At 38.7% G+C, this 24,905-nt stretch overlaps 1 protein-coding gene across 1 annotated transcript; it reads left to right on the top strand.

The window, feature by feature from the left end:
- Window positions 1–1,323: 1,323 nt before the first annotated feature.
- On the top strand, window positions 1,324–20,181 carry IVNS1ABP (influenza virus NS1A binding protein). Its single transcript, XM_065875800.1, has 15 exons — window positions 1,324–1,609; window positions 7,521–7,741; window positions 8,684–8,811; window positions 9,033–9,202; window positions 9,331–9,406; window positions 10,501–10,674; window positions 11,026–11,151; window positions 12,505–12,612; window positions 16,535–16,664; window positions 16,901–17,125; window positions 17,599–17,720; window positions 17,817–17,943; window positions 18,027–18,158; window positions 18,282–18,455; window positions 19,775–20,181. Exons 3-15 carry the CDS (start codon window positions 8,701–8,703, stop codon window positions 20,026–20,028), a joined length of 1,929 nt encoding a protein of 642 aa, XP_065731872.1. The 5' UTR covers window positions 1,324–1,609; window positions 7,521–7,741; window positions 8,684–8,700; the 3' UTR covers window positions 20,029–20,181.
- The last annotated feature ends 4,724 nt before the right edge of the window (window positions 20,182–24,905 follow it).

Below are 24,905 nucleotides of genomic sequence, written 5' to 3'. Positions count from 1 at the left end.
TATTATCAGAAGACAAAAACAAGAGGCCAGTGGCAAATGTCAGTCTTTTTCTCCTTAAGAAAGGTATAAGAATTATAGATATCTTAGATCCTGTTTCCTTCCACAATTGAATTGGAAACAAAACAAAAATCTCCTTGCCTCAATATTTTAGAATAAAAAGTTGTAAAGCTTCCATTGCAGATGAAGGGCCTCAACATTTTTCCTGCTCCCAGAAGCATATACAAAATAGTTAATGATAAAGAATGGTAGGGAGTGATGACAAAGAGCTCCTAGAAAATGTCTACTAATTAAGCAGAGGGATCAGATACAAACAAGGTCAGGTGTAGATGGCTTAAGCGCCCTCACCAAATCAGGATAGGCTTAACAGGACAGTAATCTGGAAGCTTTTGCCAAACTCTCAACAAGTTTACCTCACGAAATCCCCTCACCTTCAATCTAGGAAGCTTTCCAGTGTGCCCTTCAGAGTCCCATGAAGTTGCTGTCAGCCTGCTATACCCCATGCTCCCCCTGAACAGGTTTGTCTTCTGGGGACAAGGTGGGTGAGTGCATGGGGATAATTAAGGTTGCTATCTGGTCTCAAGGTTATTTTCTTTTTCCAAGAGGGCAAGTCCAGCAAAGAGCTGACTCAGTGTCGCCGAGAGGAGAGCTGCACCCAGACAAAACAAATCCCGGGGACGAAAAGTAGAAGTAAACAGTTTTTCAGAGCAACACTGATATAATATTAGGCCTTCTCTGACCTCTCCAATTGTTTTCTCTAAGTTACTGAATCCTCTCACCCCTTTTCGTCGGCGTGCCTCTGCTCTTCCTCACAATCACCACGCTTCCTCCTCGCACCACCCTCCTACAAAGGTAAGGGCAGACGGGCAGCTACAGACTCTTAGGTCCACTGCGGCCAGCTCCAGTCCTAGGGCTTGTTGCCTAGATGTACGTCTGACACCGAAAAATCTAATCTCTCACGTCTAATCTGTCTGGCTATATTGTGCCTCCAGGGGATGGCAGAACAGGTGAGGGCGGCTGGAGGGAACCAGTTCCCGCCCTGAAAGGGCGAGGGCCGACGGCGCGACAAGTGGCGGGCCCCCAGCACCCGCTCTTCCAAAGATCACCTTGCTTTGACCTAGTTGAGCTGCGCAGGACGGAACCAAACAGGGCGGGGCTAGCGGTGGGCGGGGCCTCGAGCGCTATATTGCTGTGCTCGCCAGTCATTTGCCGACGCTTTCCAGCCGGAAGCGTCGGGGGGGCGTTGGCGGCGGCTACGGCAGCGGCGCACGTGGTGACGTGCGAGTGGGTGAGGCGCTAGCGGGCGGCTGCGGCGGGGGCAGTGTCTCCGGGACGCGCGTGGAGGTCGGTCTCTCGGATCTGCTGGCCACAGTTTCGCCGCCTGCGGCTTCAGCGCCGCTGTGCCAGCGAGCCAGCGAGCGAGTCCCTGCGAATTTCCGGTGCGCTCCCCTTCCTCGCAGCCTCTGCGGGCTGTTCGCTCGTCTCCCAGCTCGGTCGCTCCCTTCTCGGTGGCCTCGAGACGCTTTCCGTTGGGCCGATTACCGCCCGCTTCCTTCTGCTCCCCTTTGAAGCTCCAGAGATGAGTTTTTCCATCTCTTCAGAGATGAACCAGGTAATACGCGCTGGTCCCGTCGACGGTGGAGGAGCAAGAGGGCGCAGGCAGACTGCGAACTGGGGAATGGCGCGGAGCGGTGCCGGGTGCCGGGAGGAGGACGCCCCAAGCCGCGGCCGCTGCCGCCGTCGCTCTCTGGGGGCGAGGAGCCGCAGCCGAGCGGCCCTCGCGCTCCCGGTGCTGCTGTGGTTGCCGGATCGCGTTAGCGGCCAAGGGCGGGCTCGGGCCGCCTCCGAGAGCGCTGGAGTCGAGGAAGCAGGGCGTGAGGAACGAGAAGTTTTTGCACGAGGGGTCCTCGGGGGCCTGGGTCAAGACGCCGCGCGCGGGCCAGGGATGACCTCCCAGAAGGAGGGCGCGGGAATCTCCGTTCCTGCTGTCAAGAATCGATGCCCAGTGTTGGGATCGGCCCGGGGTCTGGACTCTCTTCCGTGAGCCTCCCCAGGACCCGGCGAGTGTGGGCGGGGAGCTGGTCCAGGGCCCCATCGGTACCCCGGGCCTGGGGTACGGTGGCACCGCGCCCCTGATCGCCGTGGGCCGCGGGGTCCTTTGTTCCCGCTCCACGTTGCCCGCTTTTCTTGCCAAGCGCGGGGAGAAGGGGGCGGGAGGAGGGAGGAAGGGAGCGGCTGCCCTGACGTGTCGCGCTGAATGACTGCGGGGCTGGCCAATCCCGGGCGGGGGTGTGCAGACGCTGGGCGCTCTGCCTCCCAGCCTTCGGAGTGGGCTCCCGCCCCGCCGCGCGGGGATGATGGCCTGGGACTGCAGGACTCTCCAGTCACTCTGGGGCGCTCGCCACTTCGTTTTTGCCAAAGAAAATCGGCAGAGAGGTTTGCTCTTTTTCCGTCCTTATGCGCATCTTGCAAAGGGACTCTGGTTGTAAGCTCATGATGGTAGGAAGGTAGTAGGCAGTATCAGATTGAGGATTGACCGTAGGGAAACTTGAACCACAAATACTTTAGAAATAGATTTACTTTTCCCCCAATACAAAGTAGACAGATCTATTGTTTGAGGGCGCTGACGTTTCAAAAACTAGATAAGTAGAAATCAGAGGCCTAAAGGGTTTATTTTTGTTTCCTTAATGTCTGTTGTCAGTCATGGAGGATTAGAACACCCTGGCATCTAGCTGTTCTTTGAGAGCTTGCGTGTGGTGATCTTCTGTCTAGTAGTAAATAACAACCCTGTAAGCATAGTACTACTCTAAACAGTTCAACAATTACAGCATGGACTAGACTACCAGAGACATATTTTTTTAAATAATTCTAGCACTGGTGGTTATTTAAGGATAACAGTATACTGATGAGTAGCTTTAGGCATAATCATGCCAAAACTTCTGTCTGAAAGATGCTGAAGGAGCAGTTATTCTTTGTATATCTGGAGATGAGGTGTACACTGTTTAGAATTGGGTTGAGAATACTATAATTTAATACCAGCTGGCAGGCTACTTGTCAAATGTCTATAATTTGGTAGTGAGAGGTAAAACTGGACTAGCATCACTGACCAAAAGGAGACCCAGAATGGTTTTTCCTCTGTTTTCCTAATAGATGAAATCTCTATCATTAGTTAATATTAATTTCTTAATTGTCTTAATTTGCAGATCTGTTTTTCTGACTTTTCCCCCCAAAACAAAGTGTTCCAGGTTTTGGTTTTAGTTTTAAATTAGTGTCTTTTTGGCTACTTATTGGGTTGGCCAAGAAGTTCGTAACGGGTTTTTCCTGTAAGAAGTTACAGAAAAATCTGAACGAACTTTTTGGCCGCCCCAATGCTTTGGAGTGGGGTTTTGTTTTTTCTTGATTGAAGGATATTTTAGGTGGCAATTGAATGTGTTTCGCAAATAAGTGTTGTTGTTGTTTTTTTTAATGCAAAATGTTTTCCTGTTGGGGAACTGTCTTAATCATTGATATTAAGATGAAGTACCTCTAAAAATAATTTCATTGACTTTTCAACAGTATGATTGTATAGTCAAATCTACAAGAGGGTTGGGGAGCCTCCTACCTTGTGCTAGAGAGTGTAAATGGAGGAATTAATGAATAAGGGAGTATTTCTGAGTTTTTGTTAGAACCACAGAAAGTACATGATTATATTTACTTGTAAACTTCAATTACCGCCTTGTAAATGATTTATAAACCGATACATCGCTCACTATCCTTACACTTTTGGTATCAACCTGGATGCCCAACAGGTACCTCAGCCTTATAATGTCCCAAAGCAAACTCCTCTTTTCCTTCCTGACTTTAAGCATGCAGCAAACTAAAAATGTCTCTATTATGCTTTTTGGAATTCTAATTTTGATATTGATGCCACATATCTACTCTAAAATATCCTTATTACCTTAGTTAGGATAAGCAAGGGTTTATAAATAATTTCCCTGCATCCATGTTTTACCCATTCCTCCAGACCATCCCCTATATTTCTGCTAGTGTCCTATGCCTCTGTGCTAAAAATTCTGCTCTGTTTAAACCTTAATGTTGATCTCTTTTACTTCCTCTCCTACTGTTTACCATATGCATCCTGCAAACTACAGTCTATCTAAACAGAGATCGCTGCAGTTTCTGGAATATGTGTGCTTTCATACCTTTTCCCCCTTTTGTTTGAGCTGTTTTCGCTGCTTGGTTTGTCTTTCTGATTGGTCTGTGGAGTGTTCAAGGCTGGGGAATGGAGTTAACTTCATTGTGTTATGAGCATCCCATTCCAGACTGTGCCTGCCATATGTTTGGAGCCATAAATGTTTGTGGGATATAAGAATTACAGAACAATGAGGTTAAAAGCATGGAGTGAGTGAGTGAGTTTGGTGAGTTTTGATATAGATGGATCGTTTCAGACATTGGGAATCTATAACTTCTGGTTTTTAAAAAATTCATTGACTTACTTTGTATTATAACGTCTGTCCTTTAAAAATGGAGTAGGTTACTATTTTGGAAGTTGGCTACCATCAAAAGATTGCCTTGAAACTTAAATAATACTTGTAATTTGCCTTGAGGTTTTAAGGATTCTTTGAAAGTTTGATAACATTTTATCTTGCTCTTACTGAAGGCCCAAGAAGAATTTGGGGGCAGGTCATATTGTACCTACATTTTTTACAGCTCCTTGATAAGGCTTACTGAATTGTATTTGGGTTCAGCTGATCTTTTGGGGGGCTGTGGTAACATGTGAACTTCTGGGTTTTACTAAAGCAGTTTAATTACTCATTTATAAGTCATCTGTATCCCTTTTCTTGCACTGGCCATATGAAGAAACTGAAGACTGTTTACCAGAATATATTGCATTTGATCTCGGTTTTAATTTTAAAAGTGGATTAGTTGAATGTGTTTTTTAAATATCAAATAAAATTCTAAATTTTATAATTTTATGTAAGCCTGGGATGTTGGGGCTTTTGGTTTGGCTTTTCAAAGATAAAAAATTCTCCGCACATTTTTATTCCATCAGTTTTTGAGCTTGAGTTTCATAGACCCAACTGAGATCTATGACTCTGTGGAATGGCTTAAAACTCAATTTGTCCACACTAACTTTACTGAAAGCGAATGTAAACTTTGAAAGACATGGTTTTGCAGGCAGAAGCTGAGGTGACCTCCTCCAACTTGGGGGTGGGTGAGAGTAGGGGCATATAGTATATAAGGACGGTAATTAGATAAAGTTTGTTGCATTAACTTAAATGTTGAGTGGACTTGGGCTAGCTTTTAAAATCAGGTAGGGTTATACGGATCAGCAGATGTTAAAGAGATGAGGTTCATGTTAAGACCTTGCTGTACGAGAAAATCATCGAGTACTAATGTAGTAGTACTCACTCTATTGCAGAACTAATAATACTGTACAAATTTGTATGGCAAGAGTTGCTCCAAAAATTCTCCAGTATTTTCTCCCAAAGGACTGAAGTGGTTTTAACCATCCAGGTTTTTGTTGTTCTTGTTGTTTTCCAAAATAAATTTAAGGTAGAACTTTCAATTTATCAAATACACCCACAGAGATACTGTGAGTTTGGTTCTGGGCCACTGTGGTAAAGCGAGTCACGCCAATTTTTTGGTTTCTCAGTGCACATAAAAGTTATGTTTACACTCTGGAGTCTGTTAAGTGTCCAAAACATTATGTCTTTAAAAATAACATACATACCTTAATTTCAAAATACTTCATTGTTAAAAAATGTTGACCATCAGCTGGCAACTCGGGGTTGCCACAGACCTTCAATTTGCAAAAAAAAAAAAAAAAGTGAAGTGCAGTAAAACGAGGTATGTCTATATAGATGCCATTTTTATTCTGGGTAAGATCAAGGCTAGTTTACAAATAAATACTGAATAAAACTGGTCAAAGTTTAAAATACTTATAAATCTCCCTTTGTTTTTGGTTTTTCAGAGGGCATACATTTTAATAATATCCAACATAACTTGCATGGAGGGATCCCCCCCTTTCACCCTTGCATAGATTTTCCCAACTTGAGCTAGGTCTTGGCTGAAAATGTTTGAAGGTTTCTTTTGGATAGTGTGTTCTCTCTGTACATAGAATTGTGTGTTACTTGGAAAACATTTGTTTTGTTAGAACTGGTTTCTTAAGAAAAGCTGAATTAACTAATCTGGATGCAAGTGTAGAGCAGAGGAAATCAATATTACATAAAGGTATGAAATACTTTCATTGCAGGAGTAAGCATTGACAACAGTCCTAACCTGAGTCAGAATACTCAGGTTTCCTTGAAATAAAACCTAAGCTATGGAGAAACCAGTGAAGGCGTACAGGATACAGATTGCGCATGTGTTGCACTTAATACAATAGTTTGTTGAAATGGAACTGGACTAGCCTTCAAGTGGGTTCTGGGGTAAGGGACCATTCACATTAACATAATTGTTAGATTTAGAATTGTGGGCTTGATTGATATATAAGGAAAATACAGGTAATTTGAAGATGTCCATTTTAAAAAGTATGCACATCTTTCACATAATTTATTTAGTTCTGGTTTGTTGAATTAGTGGTGTAATAGCAGTTCAGATGATTAAAAAATAAGTACCATCTGACTTTGACACTTTTAGTTAATGACATGTGAAAATGGGGAGAGGACTGAATGTGATTTCCCTGAAGATTTGATTTGAACCAGAATTGTTCCATTGGTAGTTTATTACTGTATATGAGAAAAATGATCATACAAAGCACAGACATGAATATTTTCCTTTTTGTTTATTTAGTTCATTTCAACAAATTACTCATCTTTATATTCAGGTTTCTAGGCTAGTTGTTTTGGTGGGGGGAGATGGGAAGGCTACAAAGATAAAGAAAACAGAGGCTCTGCCTTCAAGAGGCCTTGAATCAAGGAAGATAAGCCAGTACAGACCAGCTGGAAGATCACACATACACACTTTCAGAGAGGGTTCAGTATGTGGAGGATGGGGAGGAACTACTCAGCAGAAGGGATTTGGCAGGGGCTCTGGAGGTAAGATTTCAGCGGGCAGAAGTTGGGTTAAGGGTATTCCAAGAAAAGGAAACTTGAAGTTACAGAGGTGGGCACCTACAGAGCACATTTTGGGAAACAGTATATCTGGTTTGATTGTAACATTGTATACATGTCGGGGAATAATGATGGTTGCTTGCTGGCTGGTAACAGACAGAACACATGTTTGTATATTAGTTGGAATCTAATAGTAAAGAATATTAGAATTAACCAATATTTATATTTTCCTCTAATTTTGTGCTTGTGTATCTCACTTAAATGGTAAAAGTTACTAGCTCCTTCTGGGGAGGGATTTTATTTTTTTTAATCACCTGAGTGGTTGCAGGTTAAATGAAAATGCTTATGTATAGTTGCATTCGTGTTATTTTCTGTATTGTGCCATTTACCTCAAAATGTCTTCAAGATCAGACTTTGCATGATCTGATCTACCTAGATCATTGGCAGTCTTTGATCATTCTGAATATCCAACAATTATCATTATTACAGATTATGATGCATGATTATCACAGAAGAAGTTCGTGTCTATAGCTTTAAAGGACTTGATTACATCATTTTCAAGCCTGATAGTTTTGGAATCACCATTAGAGCTTCAGACACCTCTGCCTTCACTTCAGCCACTCGTCTTCATACCTCAACAAAGCGCTGAGTTTCCTTTGTCCTTGATTATTTAAAACACCCCGGAAATACATTTCTCACCAGTATAGTAGGTAAGTGGATAGTCAGTGCCCAGTGCACACATTTTTTTTTCTGAAGACTGTGCCAAGTACACTAACAGCCTTTCATAATTTTTTTAAAAGGCGAAGTCAGTAATATTCATAGAAAACATTTTTTTCCTATATTTTCCTTTCTATAAACTATTTTGAATTTAAATAAATCTGTTACTTCAAACTGAAATCTTCTATTACCACTTTTTAATGATGCATTTTGTGTAGCCATTAGTCACTTGTTCACAAGAAACGGTGAAATGGAAAATTTTTTAAAGAACATACATTTCTATCTTGTATGTTTATGAGATAAGTGATTTAAAATATATGAAACCTGCAAAGGGAACAGAATTTTAAAATATTTTTATTTTATTGGCGTATAGTTGATTTACAATGTTGTGTTAGTTTCAGGTGTACAGCAAAGTGATTCAGTTATATATATACATATACAGTTATACATATATTGATTCTTTTTTAGCTTCTTTTCTCACATAGGTTATCACAGAATATTGAGTAGAGCAAAGGGAACAGAATGTAAGTTAGTCGTGTATATCAGTGAGTAAAGGAATGACTGCAGCCCCAACCAAGGAATCTATATGTGATGACCACTTCACATCCTTCCAGGCTTTTCAGTTGCTTGTTATATGGGTTTGGGCAGGGCTGGGTTTACATTTTTTTTCTCCTTCACAATGAATGTACTAATAGGAATAGAAACCTGGCCAAAATTGCTGGGACACCATAACACTACTGTATGAATCCTTGAAAAGACTTAGGACCAAAGTATAGGGGTACAAAGGCTTAGACGTTCAGTGCCAGTGGTGTTTTAGCAATGTCTTTGTATGATAACATTTTTATGTGTTGACAGGATGAAATTTGAAAATTAAAAATACTGCATTACTCTTTAAAATGTTATAAAAATCACCATTCTTTCTTTCTGCCCTTTAGCCAAATTATAAGGAAAAATGATTCCCAATGGATATTTAATGTTTGAAGACGAAAATTTCATTGAGTCTTCTGTTGCCAAATTAAATGCCCTGAGGAAAAGTGGCCAGTTCTGTGATGTTCGACTTCAGGTATTTAAAACGTAATTGGAAACTTACAGAATTGATCTTTCATTACTAAAAACCATATGTTCTTGGATTGGCTTGTTTTGTTTTTCACAGGAGGCATTTAATGAAATAAGTTTAAAAAAGAATGATTTACCCAGAAATGTAAGATGAAGGATACGATGTAGTAATTAGCTAGATAAATACATAGTCCACAATGCTTCTAATGTTAATTCCTCACTTTGCAGGTCTGTGGCCATGAGATGTTAGCACACAGAGCAGTCCTGGCTTGCTGCAGCCCCTATTTATTTGAAATCTTTAATAATGATAGTGATCCTCACCGAGTTTCTCATGTTAAGTTTGATGATCTCAATCCGGAAGCTGTTGAAGTCTTGTTGAATTATGCCTACACTGCTCAGTAAGTTCTCTGAAGTACATCATATAACTAGGGAATGAAATTCCAAGTCCCTCTAAATTTATTTAAATTAAGTATCTGTGTTTCAAGGCCTTGGTATGATAAATGATAAAGAACCTTTTTTCTAATAGGTTGAAAGCCGATAAGGAATTAGTCAAAGACGTTTATTCTGCAGCAAAAAAGCTGAAGATGGACCGAGTAAAGCAGGTAGAGTAACAGAAGTAATATACAAGGAGTACTGTTACTAGGGGGTCTTATTTTATATGATTAGTGTGTACAGTTTGTTATAAGACATCTGTTGGACTCAAGAACTTGAAAATGTCCCTTTTTTTCCCCTAGAGAACTGAATATGTATGTAATTTTAACTGTTTAGCCAATGTAACACAGCAGGGTCACACTTCCTCTCAGATAATTCAAACTACAATCTTGCTCTTTCAGTAATCTTCTCTGGCAGGGTAAGTCTTGATTTTCTCAGTTAATCATATAACTCATATCCTTAATTCTCCGTTCTTCTACACTTCTCGGTTGTTCTTTAGAAGTATTCTTTCTAGAACTTAATGCCACTGAGAAGTGCTTAATAATTTACAGGAAAAAAGGCATTTAATCCTCTAATGTGGGAGTCAGAAAACTGCAGGCCTGAGGCCAGCTGCCTGCTTTTATAACATCTTATTGTAACATAGCCTTCATTTACATACGGTCTATGGCTGCTTTCCACCTGCTGTGAGAGAGTTGAGTAGTTGTGAGAAAGTACGGCCCACAAGCCTAAAAACTTACTTTCTGGCCCTTTGAGAAGTTTGCTAAGCCCTTCACTCTGCTTAAAAATCCTTTTGTGGTCATAGCACACGTCGCTCAGGTTAGAATTCCAGGCTCTCCTTAATTATAGTTGCTCTTCTTCCAAAACTGTTTTCTGAGTGTCTTATGTTTTGTTCTGGCCAAACTAAATTGTTGCAGCATCTTCCCTAGTTTCTGTGTGCATTCAGCGTCATCTCCCCTGTAGAGCCCCATTCAGATTACTGCCTTTATGAAGTCTTATCTATTATTCTAGTTGGAAATACTTGTCCGAACATTTCATGTGCATTTTCATAGCATTTCAGTTTGTTGCACTTTTTCTTATATATTTGAATGGCATTCTTTGATGTTTATCGTTTGTATACATGTATTCTTCCTACTGTTAAACTTGTTCTAAGGCAGTGATTTTTGGTTAATCTTTATATATCCACATAGTACTTACACACTGAGTATTAAATATTTGTTAAATAAAATGTATGTAAATGTTGGCACTCGTGTATTTCTTTTCCAAGGTTTGTGGTGATTATTTACTATCTAGAATGGATATTACCAGCTGCATCTCTTACCGAAATTTTGCAAGTTGTATGGGAGACTCCCGTTTGTTGAATAAGGTTGATGGTTATATTCAGGAGCATTTGTTACAAATTTCAGAAGAGGAAGAGTTTCTTAAACTTCCACGGCTAAAGGTAAAATCTATAAAGATGAAAGATGTAAAGGTTAAATAAAGACATACATACTACTTAGTTCCAGGAATGTAATCTTTCTCCATGTTTCAAGCAAGTGAGTAATGGTTATGAAAAAGACAATACATTGAAACCATACGGTTATTTTTAGCAGTGTAATGGTTTTCTGCCTACCAGTTTGTTTACTTTCTTTTCTTTGTCTTCTCTCTCTCTTTTTTTTTTTGGCTACTGGTTTCCTTAAAAATTAGAGTAAGCGTATGGAGTGCAGTTGGGCATCTATGACCTCTTTATTATGAAATTGAGAAGTAGAGGCTCAACACTAATCCATGTGTCTTTGTTTTTTCCCAACTCTAGTTGGAGGTGATGCTGGAAGATAATGTTTGCTTGCCCAGCAATGGCAAACTGTACACAAAGGTAATCAACTGGGTGCAGCGTAGCATCTGGGAGAATGGAGACAGTCTGGAAGAGCTGATGGACGAGGTTAGTTTTAAAGTAAATGGGATTCAACAATTATTAAAAACTATTTTGCTGTAACATGAAGGATTCCCTTTCACTTTTATTTTGTAACCATGACCCTAAAGAATTTAAATTTTGCTATAGGTACCCCTAAGCTGAGAAACAGGGGGGGTGTCCAGGTGAGCTGAATGAACTGTTCAGTTTGGTCTTCTGCTTTTCTTTTTTTATTTCTTTGCTTATTATGTGCTGTTAACTTTCTTTAAAGTAGCATGTAATTTGCTTTAGAAATGGGAGGTGGTACTGAAATTTTCTGTAGATTCTTAATTTTTCTTCACAGGTTTTTGCTTTAAATTGACAAGTAGGTAAAAGCTTCTAATGGTTGTTCCTCCCCATTGATTTATCTCCCCATAGGTTTATTAACAAAACTAGGATACCCAAGACTGAAGAAACAAGAAGAATCCTCAAGTGTATTGACACGTAAAGAAGCAGCAGTCCTGCCCCAGTTCTCCTAAGAAAAATCCGCTGTGGGCAGAGAACGATGATGATTTAATGGTGTTTACTCCTTTACAGGATTCTTATCTTTAAAGCTTTGTGTTTTTCAATGGTGTTGTTCATACATATAGTCACTCACTTAACTTGGGCTACTTTTTGAAAAATACACAAGAAAAAATTGACGGAGAAATGGTGGGAATTAAACATGCAGATGGAACAGTGGAGTGACCTTGAGTTTATCCCTCCACTTAAGCCTTTCGGATTCACTAAAGGCTTACCAAACCTGTTAGGCCTTTAAAAATACAGTTATCATTATGCTCTAAAAAGGCTAACAGGTGATTTTTAAATTCTATATGGTTTCCCACTTGGAAATCAGATGCATTAGCCGTATGTTTGCATCTGTTAAGGGAGGTGTCTCTGTAGCTTGCTTGGACTTTTGCACTTGTTTTTCATGTTTTTCTTGACATTGCTTGCGCAGGACGGGAATATGTTTATGCACATTAGACCACTTACTCTTCAAAGGTGTAAACCATAGTCAGTATTTTATTATAAATATGTATATTCTTTAAGAGCCTATATATTGTACTAGTGCCTTTTTTTCTTAATGCTGTATCATAGAAGCTATGAAAAAACGAAGATTTCTTTCAAGCCAACCAAGCCAAGGACTCTTCAGCCAGTATTAGAAGATTATGTATCTTATTTTTGTTTTTTAAATTTTTACCACCATGACATGTATTTTCTTTACTTTGGGATCCTGCCAGAGTAAGATGTCAAGAAGCTCAAGAAGCACACTGGAGGTTACCTTGAGGCGTTTGTGTGATCTGCATACTAGTGGAGTAGCCATGGAGACAGTAGCCACATGGGTGTTCTGTTGCTGTTTTGCAGGTTCAGACCTTGTACTACTCAGCCGATCACAAGCTGCTTGATGGGAACCTACTAGCTGGACAGGCTGAGGTGTTTGGCAGTGATGATGACCACATTCAGTTTGTGCAGGTACACATTGCACATCTGAGGTAACCTCAGGTTAAAATTCGATTAGAGCATTTTATAGTATACTGAAATTTTCCTTTAATAAAGGAAAGTGGAAGACCTTCATTGGTATGACTGCACAGAAACACTTGTGGGAGAAAACAAGCATACCTTTCATACCATTACTACCATTTTTGCCACATAAAAAGAAACTAACAGAACAAAGTAGGGAACCCCACTTAAGATTTTTTTCTCAATCAAATAGGATTTATAAGCAGTAAGAAAAAGGGCCAATAAGATGAAGCAAAATAGAAATTATTTGTTATTTTGGTCAGATTATAAAAAATAGTTGTTTGTAATGGGAATGACCGTTAGACCCAATTTTTAAAAAAAAATCTCAGGTATAAACTTTTTCAGTTTATGGATAAATAACATAGAGAAAAGAATACAAATCATAAATGGCACATAGTGAACCCACTGGTTTAAACACTACCTGGGTCAAGAAGAGACTTCTAGCATTCTGGAAGCCTTCCTCTTGCCCCCTTCCCAGTCACTGCCCTACACTACCCCAAAGGAAGCCATTATATCCCAACTTCTGAAGCATTAGATTAGTTTGCCTGTGTTTGAAATTTCTGTAAATGGTTATACAATATGTATTCTTTTTGTTTGGCCTTTAGCTCAACATTGTATTTGTGAGGGATAACTATAAAGTAGGCTGAGTCGACCCAAGTTAATGGGTGTTTTCCTTTAATAATTAGAAGGTAGATGATAGACTCAGAAATAACGTGTATGGTGATACTATCAGGTGTTCTGTGTCAATAGTGGCTGAATATTTTTATTTTCACAAAAAGCTTTTGGGGCTGAGTTAGTTGAGAATTTTGTTCATGTTTGTGCATTTTGAACATTGAGGATATTTTCTCTCTCATCTCCAAACATCTCTAAACTGTAATTTAATGGTTTTTTAAAGTACTCTTTCAACAAGCAGTGGTTGAGTGCCTGATAAGTGGCAGGCCGTGATGTTAGGTAAGAGGGCCCAGAAATGTGTAAGAGACAGTTTCTGCTTCCGGGACCTTACAGGAGTAGGTAAAACAGAACAGATTTATACGAATTACCTACGGAAGACATTAAGGGGAGGGTGGAACCAAAAGGAGAAAAACTAGGGAAATTTCACAAAGGAGGCGACATTTGAGCCATCTGGGGATGTGGAAGAGTTTGCATAGCAGATAGAGGTGTGTCAGATAGCAAAGGATACCTGTGAAAGGAGGATACTGTTGGAATTGCAGGTAACATGACTGGGAGAGTAGGTAAATAACACCTGATCGAGGATTATACTTTATTCTACAAGTAGTGTGGGACTTTCAAAGAATTTTAGACAAGGGAGTAGAGTGATCTGAACAGATATATTTCACAACTTTAATAATAGTGAAAAACTGGACAAGAGTCTAGCAATAGGGGGATTGGTTAAATTATGGTATTTCCATACAGCAGAGATCTATATGTTCATTATCATATTTTAGACAGATAGTTAACTATCAGGTGGCAGTCTCTGGGTCGTGGGATTCTAGCTCATTTGAGGGTTTTGTTTGTTTTACTTTACTAAATGCATCGAACCCTTCTATTTTTATGGCCAGGTACAGAGGGTAGATTAAAGCTTGTGAGACCAATTTGTAGACTATTACAAGCAGTAGTTCAGGTGAAAAGATGAGGGCTTGATCTAAGGACGAGAAGGGGAAAGGGTGGACTCTAGACATTTATAGTTACAAAGGTCTTTAGTGATTGTTTAGATTAGGAAAATTAAGGAAACGAAGAATTTGAGGGTGAGTAGGACTCTGACCTGTGTGACTTATTCCAGGGAAGTGCCATGAATAGAGATGATGAAGTAAAAAGGATGAGGAAACACACCAAGCTTCAGGAAGAGAAAAAGTTGAGAAGCCGCCATTGGAATCAAATTGTGTTGTACAAGCTAGCTAACATAGGAGAAGAAAGTTTGAAGGAGGACTGGATTGTTAACTGTGTCAAATCATCCTCTGGGAGGTCATGTAAAAGAAGATTAGGGATATCTCTTCTACACTGGTTTTAGGAAGCCACTTTGTAACCTTTAGTGGGTATAATTTCCAGAGAGTATTAAGGTTAAGAAACGCTTAGCTTCAGAAGTGATGGTGGCTGAAAAAGAGCGAGCTACCAGGGACCACCCCTTGGGGAGGTCAGAGGCAAAGAAAGTGTGGGCCAGTGGGTGGGCTGAGTGGGAGGAGTTGATAGGGTAAAGTTTGAAAATAAAGGAGAGTAAAGAATTAGGTTTGAAAGTGTTCTGGAAGGAACATAAAAGAGTTAACCAGCATTTCTATATAAGGCTGGTTAGTTACATAACACCAAGTAGTCTTCATCGTTACTGTGCTTTTTTTTCACATTTGATTTTCTCTCAATTAAAGCCATACATTAGAACAGGTTTCTTACTACAGTGAAAGCTCTTAATCAAGCATCATCATCAACTTGTGTTACTTTGGATCCCTTCTTCCCACAGATTGGGATAGGGTTTTATGTACCTTGTACTTCCTAGTAGCACAGGACACACCAGACTATCATAGTATAAAAGAGTGGCTTTATACTCAGATTTCCTAATCCTTATTTTTCTTGCATTGCCTTAGGCAATGCATGTTTTCTCTCTTATTTTCAGTATTTTTACCTATAAAATGGAGAGATATATTGCCCTTACTGGATTAAAAGACAGTGTGAATAAAGTGCCTAATAACACCTAGGTACATAATAAATGTCTAAATGGAATGTAATTATAACCATTAGCATGGTACATTCTCCGCCTTTTCTCAAAATAGCCTACTTAAGCTGTAACCACATTTGATGAATTGCTTACACCAAACTTGATAGTTTTTTCACCGCTCCAAGTAGCTATCAAAATCTTTTTCTCTGTTGTTTCATGGCCTTTTTCTTCCACTTGAAACAAATTTCCGTTAGAGATTCTGTCTACCCATGAGGCTGTGGCCCTGGGGATCAAAATAAGTGGATGAGCAGACTTGGCCAGGTACTGAAGGTGGTACCTATTCATTCAGCAGGCAGTTCCTACCAGGGTAATCTTGACTCTTCTAATGACATGTGATCATATCCTTTGGAAGTGTCAAGAGCTAAAGTAATTGGAAGAAAACCATCAAAGAGGACTCATACACGAGGGTACAATGTAATCTTCTTACAGTCATTTGAAAATTTGCAGCTTTGCCCATTTCTCCCTCTTTTATGTTCTCATGTATTCCTTTAGAAATGTTTGGTTCTTTTAGTATTATTGCTTCCTTAATTTCTGATTACCATTTTTACTTCTGTGTTTTGCTGTAGTTTTACTTGTCTAGAAAACCACTCTATAATACCTTTAAGGTAATCCTAAAGAAATATACTTGTAAATATTTCTTGTAATTGCCACTTTTTTTTCCTGTAAAATAACTTTCAGAGAGATTGGATGGATATATGCCTGCTAATATGAAGGATACCAGTACATATGATTTAGTTAAGTTTGACAGTTTCATGGAGATAGTGGGTTAAATGTATTCTCTCAGTTAATTCATGCTGTTTTAGATTTATAACATTTTGGAAGATTCTATACTTAATATAAAGACTATGTGGATTATGAAGGAGGAGGTTCCGTTTTTTCCTCTCTTGAGTATTCTGATACTTGACCCACAACATGTTTAATTGTTGAACTTGAACTTTTTCTTGACCAGGGTAGGTGTAGTTGTTTCCTTATTAAGTGGAGATGGAAGAATGCCAGTAATGTGTGTCAGTCAGAAAGTGTTGTTTTGTGTTAAACCTAGGTGTGCTATAAATGTCATGCATAAGTGGAGGGTACTAAGGGTTTTCTCAGTGTTGTGGAATAGCTCAGGAGCAAAGGTACACCAGGTATGGTCTTTGGCTAGGTTTCTGTAGCTGCCTTTTGATTTTGCAGAAAAAGCCACCACGTGAGAATGGCCATAAGCAGATAAGTAGCAGTTCCATTGGATGTCTGTCTTCTCCAAATGCTACAATACAAAGCCCTAAGCACGAGTGGAAAATCGTTGCTTCGGAAAAGACTTCAAGTAAGTGTATTACACTTGTCAGATTGCCTTCAATTTATTTCTTTTTTTAAGAAGGAGTTTTAAGTGGAACCATATAATACTTCTAAAGTGATTGAGGAAAAAACTCAGAAGCAACTAAATTTGGAAAAGAGTAGCAGGTCATCCCCTGTCTGGAATCTGGAGTCCAATTCAGGATCACACAGCAACCAAAAGTAATAAAAATTGCATCTTTAAACATGGAACTCTTGTGCTTACAGATAACACTTACTTGTGCCTGGCTGTGCTGGATGGTATTTTCTGTGTCATTTTCCTTCATGGGCGAAACAGCCCACAGAGCTCACCAACAAGTACTCCAAAACTCATTAAAAGTTTAAGCTTTGAGATGCAACCAGATGAGTTAATAGAAAAGCCCATGTCTCCTATGCAGTACGCACGATCTGGTCTGGGGACAGCAGAGATGAATGGCAAACTCATAGCTGCAGGTAAGAATAGAAGGATGAGTGACTTATCAGAAACCTTCAGCTGGCTAAGCCTCTATAAGTGGACGTTTATGCTTGCTTGTGACATGCAAACTTTGGAAGACAGGGTTTATTTAATATGCCTTCTTCTGTGACATTCCACTTTACCACATTCTAAGAAGACAGAAATAAAAAGTCAATACTATAGTATTGCCTAGCCTTCAAGTTAATGTCTGTCTCTAATTCTTAAAAAACGATGAAGTGGGTAATCGTTCCCTCCTAATTTTCAAGTCAAGACTAAGCAATTTACTTACACTCATAATTTTGTCATTTAGCCGTTACAGGCACTTAGTTAAAACACTAACTAATGTGGCCTTATTAAGTGTGTGGACAAAGATTCTTTTTCTCATTTGTACAGATTACTTAAACCATTCTAGACCAGAAAGGCTGGTCCAGTTTAATACTTTAAACATAACTCTTTGTGGTTCTTGTACCAGGTGGCTATAACAGAGAGGAGTGTCTTCGAACAGTTGAATGCTATGATCCACATACAGATCATTGGTCCTTTCTTGCTCCCATGAGGACACCAAGAGCCCGATTTCAAATGGCCGTACTCATGGTAAGTGCACTATACTGTAGGAAGAAGCAGCCCACATTTAGCTTTTTCTAAGAACTTGAGAATGGCGGAAATATTAATCTCTCGCTTTTGGCATAGGGCCAGCTCTATGTGGTGGGTGGATCAAATGGCCACTCAGATGACCTGAGATGTGGAGAGATGTATGATCCAAACATAGATGACTGGACTCCTATTCCAGAATTGAGAACTAATCGTTGTAATGCAGGTAATACTTTTCTGCTGAGATCATCAGTATTTAAGTATGATAATTAAGTTATCAATTTATAACCTTATTTTATACTCACATAGGAGTGTGTGCTCTGAATGGGAAATTATACATCGTTGGTGGCTCAGATCCATATGGTCAAAAAGGACTGAAAAATTGTGATGTATTTGATCCTATAACAAAGTCATGGACAAGCTGTGCTCCTCTTAACATTCGTAAGTTGATTTTTTTTTTTAAGTTTTTTTTTTTTTAAAGACCTCTGAATCAGTGGTATGTGTAGTGCACACTTACAGTTTGGGGAGATAGAATAATAATTTTGGTTTGACTTGATTTTATAGGTAGACACCAGTCTGCAGTCTGTGAGCTTGGTGGTTATTTGTACATAATTGGAGGCGCAGAGTCTTGGAATTGTCTGAACACAGTAGAACGTTATAATCCTGAAAATAACACCTGGACTTTAATTGCATCCATGAATGTGGCTAGGCGAGGAGCTGGAGTGGCTGTTCTCGGCGGTGAGTGTTGGGATTTGGAGGGCTGAGGAGTAGCTAGTAGCAAGAGTTTGTTCTAAAATTCCAAGAGAATGTCAGTGATAACTATCCACTTGTATAATTAAGAATTCAGAACTAGCCGCCTTTTCTGACGCAGTGGGGATTGGTGGTTTGTCTTTTAGAAATGTCTTTTCTAATCACTCAGTACTGGATATATAACATATTAATTCATCTTCTTCCATAAATCATACTCGTAATGCATCATCTTGGAATTTGAGTTTGTTTCTTTAGAGCAAGAATTTTTAAAAATTTGATTTGTAAAACAAAAGAAATGGAAATCACCTAAATCTAGTCTTTTCTAATTGTCTACTCCATGCCTAATTGGAAGCGATATTTTTAGATTATTTTTAACAAGTGTTTGCAAATCATCATATGTAGACACAGTTTTCACATCCATTTTATGGATTTACATAATGTTTAATTACATAATTACAATAATGAATTCAGTTAGAATTGTTTTTAGAACAATGCTTGTGGCTCAACTGGTAAGAGCCTAAGTGTGCAGGCACACCAGTAAGTAGCCTACTGGCCTGCAACCCCTGGCCTACTATGAGCCTTGTCGGTTCTTTTATGGGTAAGTACATGGATGCAAGTGGGCTAAGTGACAATCAGATGAGAAAATAATGAATTCGAGAATCACTAATAGGGTTTTTCCTTAAGCTCCAGAGAATATTTAATGCTAACATTTTATTTGTCTGAAAATAATTTAACTATTAACTGCCCTGCATGTATATTTGAAAATAGTCATAGTTCAGTCTGTTTCCAAGAAGAAATTTCCATGCCAAAATCATTTTATATAGTTGGAGAGCTCTAGAAAATGTTCAGTTATCTGAAACCGGCTTTCCTATAACTTACTTTGAATCTTAGTTCTTACGCACTGGAATAATAACAAAACTTCCAGTGCACAGAACTACTCTGGTTTGCCATGTACTAGTTGCATCTCTAGGCAAGGTGTCCAACTTCTTTGTTCATTATATCTTCATCTGTGAAATGGCAGTAATAGAAACAACCACAAAGAATTGTTGTGAGAATTGCACTGTAGTTAGATGGTGCCTCCCCTTCCTTAAATTGCCTGACTTACACATGCAAATGGGTTCTTTTCAACTCTATTCCATTTGTATCCCCAGCTTCTGGGGAGTGCTTGCTACATTAGTAGGCATTCAATAAATACTTTCTGACAGAATGAATAGGCTTTTCTACCACGAACCACTGTTTTAGCAAAAGATCAATTTAAGGGTTTCTTTCTTAGCCTCTCTAGATTAACCTTGTCTCTTTTCTTTTAGGAAAACTGTTTGTAGGTGGTGGCTTTGATGGTTCTCATGCCATCAGTTGTGTGGAGATGTATGATCCAACTAGAAATGAATGGAAGATGATGGGAAACATGACTTCACCAAGGAGCAATGCTGGGATTGCAACTGTAGGGAACACTATTTATGCAGTGGGAGGATTTGATGGCAATGAGTTTCTGAATACGGTGGAAGTCTATAACCTTGAGTCAAATGAGTGGAGCCCCTATACCAAGATTTTCCAGTTTTAACAAATTGAAGACCCTTTCAAACTAACAGGCTTAGTGATGTAATTGTGTTAGGTAGAGGTACACTTGTGAATAAGGAGGGTGGGTGGGTATAGATGTTGCTAACAGCAACACAAAGCTTTTGCATATTGCATATTATTAAACATGCTGTACATACTTTTTGTGTTTATTGGGAAAGGAATGCAAAGATGAAGGTCTGTTTTGTGTATTTTTAGGGCTACTTTGGTTATTTTAGTTTTTTGGAAGTTGATATTGTAAAAGAATAAACCAAGAATTGATTGGGCACGTCATTTCAAGAAGTCCCCTCCTCCACATTTGTTTGCCAATTTGCACATTAAATGACTTCCCTCAAATGTGTGTATTATGGGGCAAGAGAGGTAGGGTTTTAAGATACAGGCAGTTGGGTTTTTTAAGGTCCCTTTTTCAATAACTGGAACATTCTATAACAAAGAGACTTATTTAACTAGATGACAATGACTATTTTTGTTTTTATTAAAAGAAAGCTTACATGCCTACCAAGGTTTAATCTTTTATGATGGCCTTTTTATAAATTTTTGTATTCTCAGCAGAGTGCTTTACTTGTTGAAGTAAAATGTGGCAGGTTCAAATTACTGAAGCAGAGTGACAGTCTTAAAAGTATGCAGTGAGGTGTTTTACACGCCCAGAATGCAAGCTTCAGAGAGCTCTTGCCTCAGCTGCAATTTTTTTTTTTTTTTTTTTTGAGAATGCAATACCAATGTTTATTGGAATGGAGTTGCTGAACAGTAACATGGCTGTGATTTTTATTTGATACACTGTTTTTAAATACTTTGACTTCTTGGGAGTATATTTTATATAGCAAAACACTCAATATTATATTAATAACAGTAAAGAACAGTGAAGTATTTTATCTTCTAAATAATTCCTATTTTTTATTTATCATTTAAAAAAAAATCCTAAATGGCAGCCCTTGATTGTAAAAAAAAAAAAAAAAAAAAAAAAACCTTAAACTGTATTGGGTTTATGAATGCAGCCTTTATCAGAACTATGTTTTTGTTCAGTTTTCCTATTCGTATGGATAAATACTGGTTGGGGTGGTGACTTGGTATCTAATGTGTAATGCTACACATATAACTTACGGTGCCAAAATTAGAACATCCTAATGCTTGCTGCTGATGCAAACATATTAAAGGTACTTTGCAGGAAATCCTTGCACCATGGGATTACTATCCAAATGTTGTTGTGTACTCATTCATTACTAAAAGTTTTGGGGGGAAATTTTTTTTTTTCCAGTAAAAATGAGCTTAAGGTATTTGTGGGAAAATAGTTAACTGGCATCTTATATCTGAAATAAGGACTGATGTAAAGGGGGTTTTTTAGTTTTGTTTTCTCTGGGAAGACAAAGAGGCACACAGGAATCTAATGAGCCAACTGGGACGACATGACTATCCACTGGCTAACCTGGGTGAGAAGAAAATTAGGTATTTTTTTTTACAAATGTTCCGCTGGGACTTTTTTTTTTTTTTTTTCGCTGGGACTTCTTTGACACCTTATTTCACTCATCTATCCCCACAGAGAACCAACGAGAAAGGAAATCAGTTTGCCTGGTGGCTGTGTAGTTCCTGACTATCACTGGTTTGGTTCTGGGCTAAAACTGGGTTGGCAGATTTGAATTTGCCTAGTATGATGAATATTTTTAAAATAGATCTGTGTATGTTCTATTTATTTAGCACAAGGAAATAAAATTTTAGTGGGGGGAGTCAGTGTAAAATCCTTGAAATCACTTCTCAATTCCTATGTAACATGCTTAATGCAATAATATGTGGGAATACTTTGGGTCAAAGTTTACCTATATTACCATTGATGCCAAACAGGTAGTTTGGTAGCCAAAATTATGTTCTTTAAGTATGTTTTGAATATAAGAAGGTTTCATAAAGAAAAAAAATAGTGCTCAGTGACCAGTTCTGTTTATCCACATTTAAAAGGTAATTTTTTTTTTTTTTTTTTTGAGGGAAGGACAAAATGGCATAGCCTCAGCATAAATTATTTTCTTTTTAAACCAGTACGGGTTTTGGAATAGTTTAGAAATGATATTGGTAATAACCACTCTTGCAATCAATAGTAATAATGCACAAAACATACTAGACTAAATCCCTAAAAGAGTAGCAAAACTATAAAATACCTGTTTGAATTAACAAAACAATTGATTATACTCAAGCATAAGTCACAATAAATTCTTTTACTGTGATTTTCAAGGATAGGGTTTTGATTTTTGGCTTCTAGTATGTCTTAAATACTTTACCATTTTCAATGTTTTAGAATTCCTTACATAATCATATTTTAGGAAAAGACCTGGATTTGGGAATATCATTAGTGCTTAATATATTAGGTGTACGCCCTATAGTCTCTCCAGATCTCAGAATTCTTAAAACTGAAGTAGGCAAAGGAGAAAGTCCCTCTAGGACATTACTGTAATTCCAGAGTTGCCTTTAGAAGACTATGAGTCACAGAAAACACGGTCTCTATAGGATTTATTAGTCAATTTTTTGTACCCTACTTTGTTTCAAAAAAGGATTTGAAGAGTCTCTCATTGAGACTTAAGATACAGGGTAAACTGAGTGAAAAAAGAGGAGAAAATGCCAACATATGAATCAAATATATCAATCTCAAATAGTAAGGCCAAGCCACAAATTTGGTCCTGTTAACAGGAGATCTATTAAATCAATTATCTGAAGGTTAAAAAGCAATTACTGTGAAGCATCAGTTTTCTTAATAAGACCAGAAGTTTCTTAAGAGTCTTAAAAATGATAATGATACATTGAGCAATAAGTAGAGTACATAAAGAGAGGGATGTACTCAAGTGCATATCATGGGTTCTTTAACTTACCGTTACTAGCACAATGGCCAATAAAGTACTTAGGCTTCACTGTTAGGAGCTCAATTCTCTATTGGGGGTTTGAATAAGGGTGAGAAGCAAAAGCTCAGTTATTAAGCTGAGTATATACAGAGTTTCCACATCTTGTGGAAATACAAGATATCTGCTCAGAGAGAACAACAGGACTAATACAATTTTAGCCTGGAGAAAGGCACACAGAATACCAAACTTCAGTGAGCGAGAGACAAACTTCTTAAGAGATGAACTGAACTGTCCTGCAAGTTAAGAATAAGAGTTGCCAAGTTTGAAGGCATCTATCAAATGTAATGGTGGTCATCCAATCAATAATTAACAGGGCCAGCTATCCATTAAGGCTACTCTCAAATCATGATAGTAAGATCTACCTTCTGCATTATGCAAGTGTTCTGTCTCTATCTTAACCAAAAGTGATGCCAAATCCTTACAAGGTACAGGCTTGAAAGAAAACATCTGATAAGGGATTTGCATCCAGAGCTCTCTAAGCTCAATAAAACCATCCAGTTTTCAAATGGGCAAAAGGTTTAGAACAAGACACTCCACCAAAGAAGATAAATGGAGTCTAATAATAACATGAAAACATGCGTACTGTCATAGATCATTAGGAAAATGTAAAAAGCAAAATGACAACTGGAGCTCTCAAATTGCTGGAGGAATTACAAAATTGTAAGGTCAGTTTGGAAAAAGTTTGACAGTTTTTTATAAAGTTAAGTATCCTATGACACAGTAATCCCATTCCTAGGTATTTACCCAAGTGAAATGAAAACCTGTTCTTACAGAAACCTGTGTATGAATATAGCAGCTTTACTCATAATCACCAAAAACTGAAAATTCAAATATCCTTCCAACTGGTGAATGAATGGAAGGGTACATGAATAAAATGGAATACTACTCAGGAATAAAAACAGTGAAGTATTTATTGATAAAACAGCATGGATGGATCCTCAGAAGCATCATGCTAAGTGAAAAGCCAGCTTCAAAAGCCTCCATTTGCATAGCATTCTGGAAAAGAGAGCTACATGGATAGCAGACACATCAGTGGCTTCCTGAGATGGGGATGGGAGTTGGCTACAAAGGGGCACAAGGGAATTTCGAGGAGCAATGGAACTCATTACTTGAGTGTGCTGGTGATTATGTGATTGTGTTTGACAAAACTCAAAACTACAGTTTTACACTTTTGTCTTTCTAGCTTAACCAAACCTTTAAAGGGAAAAGCCTTTTTTAAAAAGTCTAGGACATGTCAATATTTTACCTGACTGGAAATCACATCAGGGAACCGTTCATCCCCACTGGCCATGCAAGCGTTATGTACTGAGTTAATGTAGTTCAGCAATAACCATTAGTCTACAATAAAGAGTTGCGAAGGCTAGGATATTGAATTTGGTTTGTAGTTAGGAGCAGCGAGCCATGTTGGTAACTGAGATTTGAGTGTCTTACTGCCTTACCTTATAGGTTCATAGCTGTAAATTCTGCTCAAGCTCATGGAGTTGCTTATTTTCACTGGAGTGGGGTTTTTTGTTGTTTGTTGGCAAAATAGCTTAAAGAGCCACCAACTGGGAGGGAGACTGGACTGCCAGTCCAATCTAAATCAGAAAAGGAGTATGGGTGGCAGCACTTCCTAAGTGGAGGATGCATTTCATTATTCAGTAGTGAGGTATATTCCCTCTGATAAGATAAAGGTAACTTCATCCCATCTCACACGGTAGGGAGCTAAAAGGCTCCAATAGATAGGTGGGCGTGGGGAGATGTCACATCAGGAGTATGAACAATAAAAGCTAGGTTCTTAAGGGAGACCACAATACTAAATAATTGTGGATCAACCCTGAAAGGATGAAAGGACTTGTGTTTTAAGATGATGTCCAAAAGATCAAGGAAATAAAGTTTCAGGTTTGTCTTGTGTCCCCTGTCTTTCATGACAGGCAAAGACAATGATAGGAGAGTGAAATCAACCCATCTATGAAGTTCCAATCTGTGCAGTCCCAAGTGCCCA

This window comes from Phocoena phocoena, chromosome 1 (assembly GCF_963924675.1).
Source record: "Phocoena phocoena chromosome 1, mPhoPho1.1, whole genome shotgun sequence".
Classification (NCBI taxonomy): Eukaryota; Metazoa; Chordata; class Mammalia; order Artiodactyla; family Phocoenidae; genus Phocoena; species Phocoena phocoena.
This window is presented reverse-complemented; position numbering and strand designations above follow the sequence as displayed.

What these genes read in the sequence shown, in the direction of transcription:
- IVNS1ABP (XM_065875800.1), top strand. Translation starts at nt 8,701, where the DNA reads ATGATTCCCAATGGATATTTAATGTTTGAAGACGAAAATTTCATTGAG. An exon ending in CTGTGCTCCTCTTAACATTC is followed by an intron (nt 18,159 to 18,281) that starts GTAAGTTGATTT and finishes TTGATTTTATAG; the next exon opens with GTAGACACCAGTCTGCAGTC. An exon ending in TGGAGTGGCTGTTCTCGGCG is followed by an intron (nt 18,456 to 19,774) that starts GTGAGTGTTGGG and finishes CTTTTCTTTTAG; the next exon opens with GAAAACTGTTTGTAGGTGGT.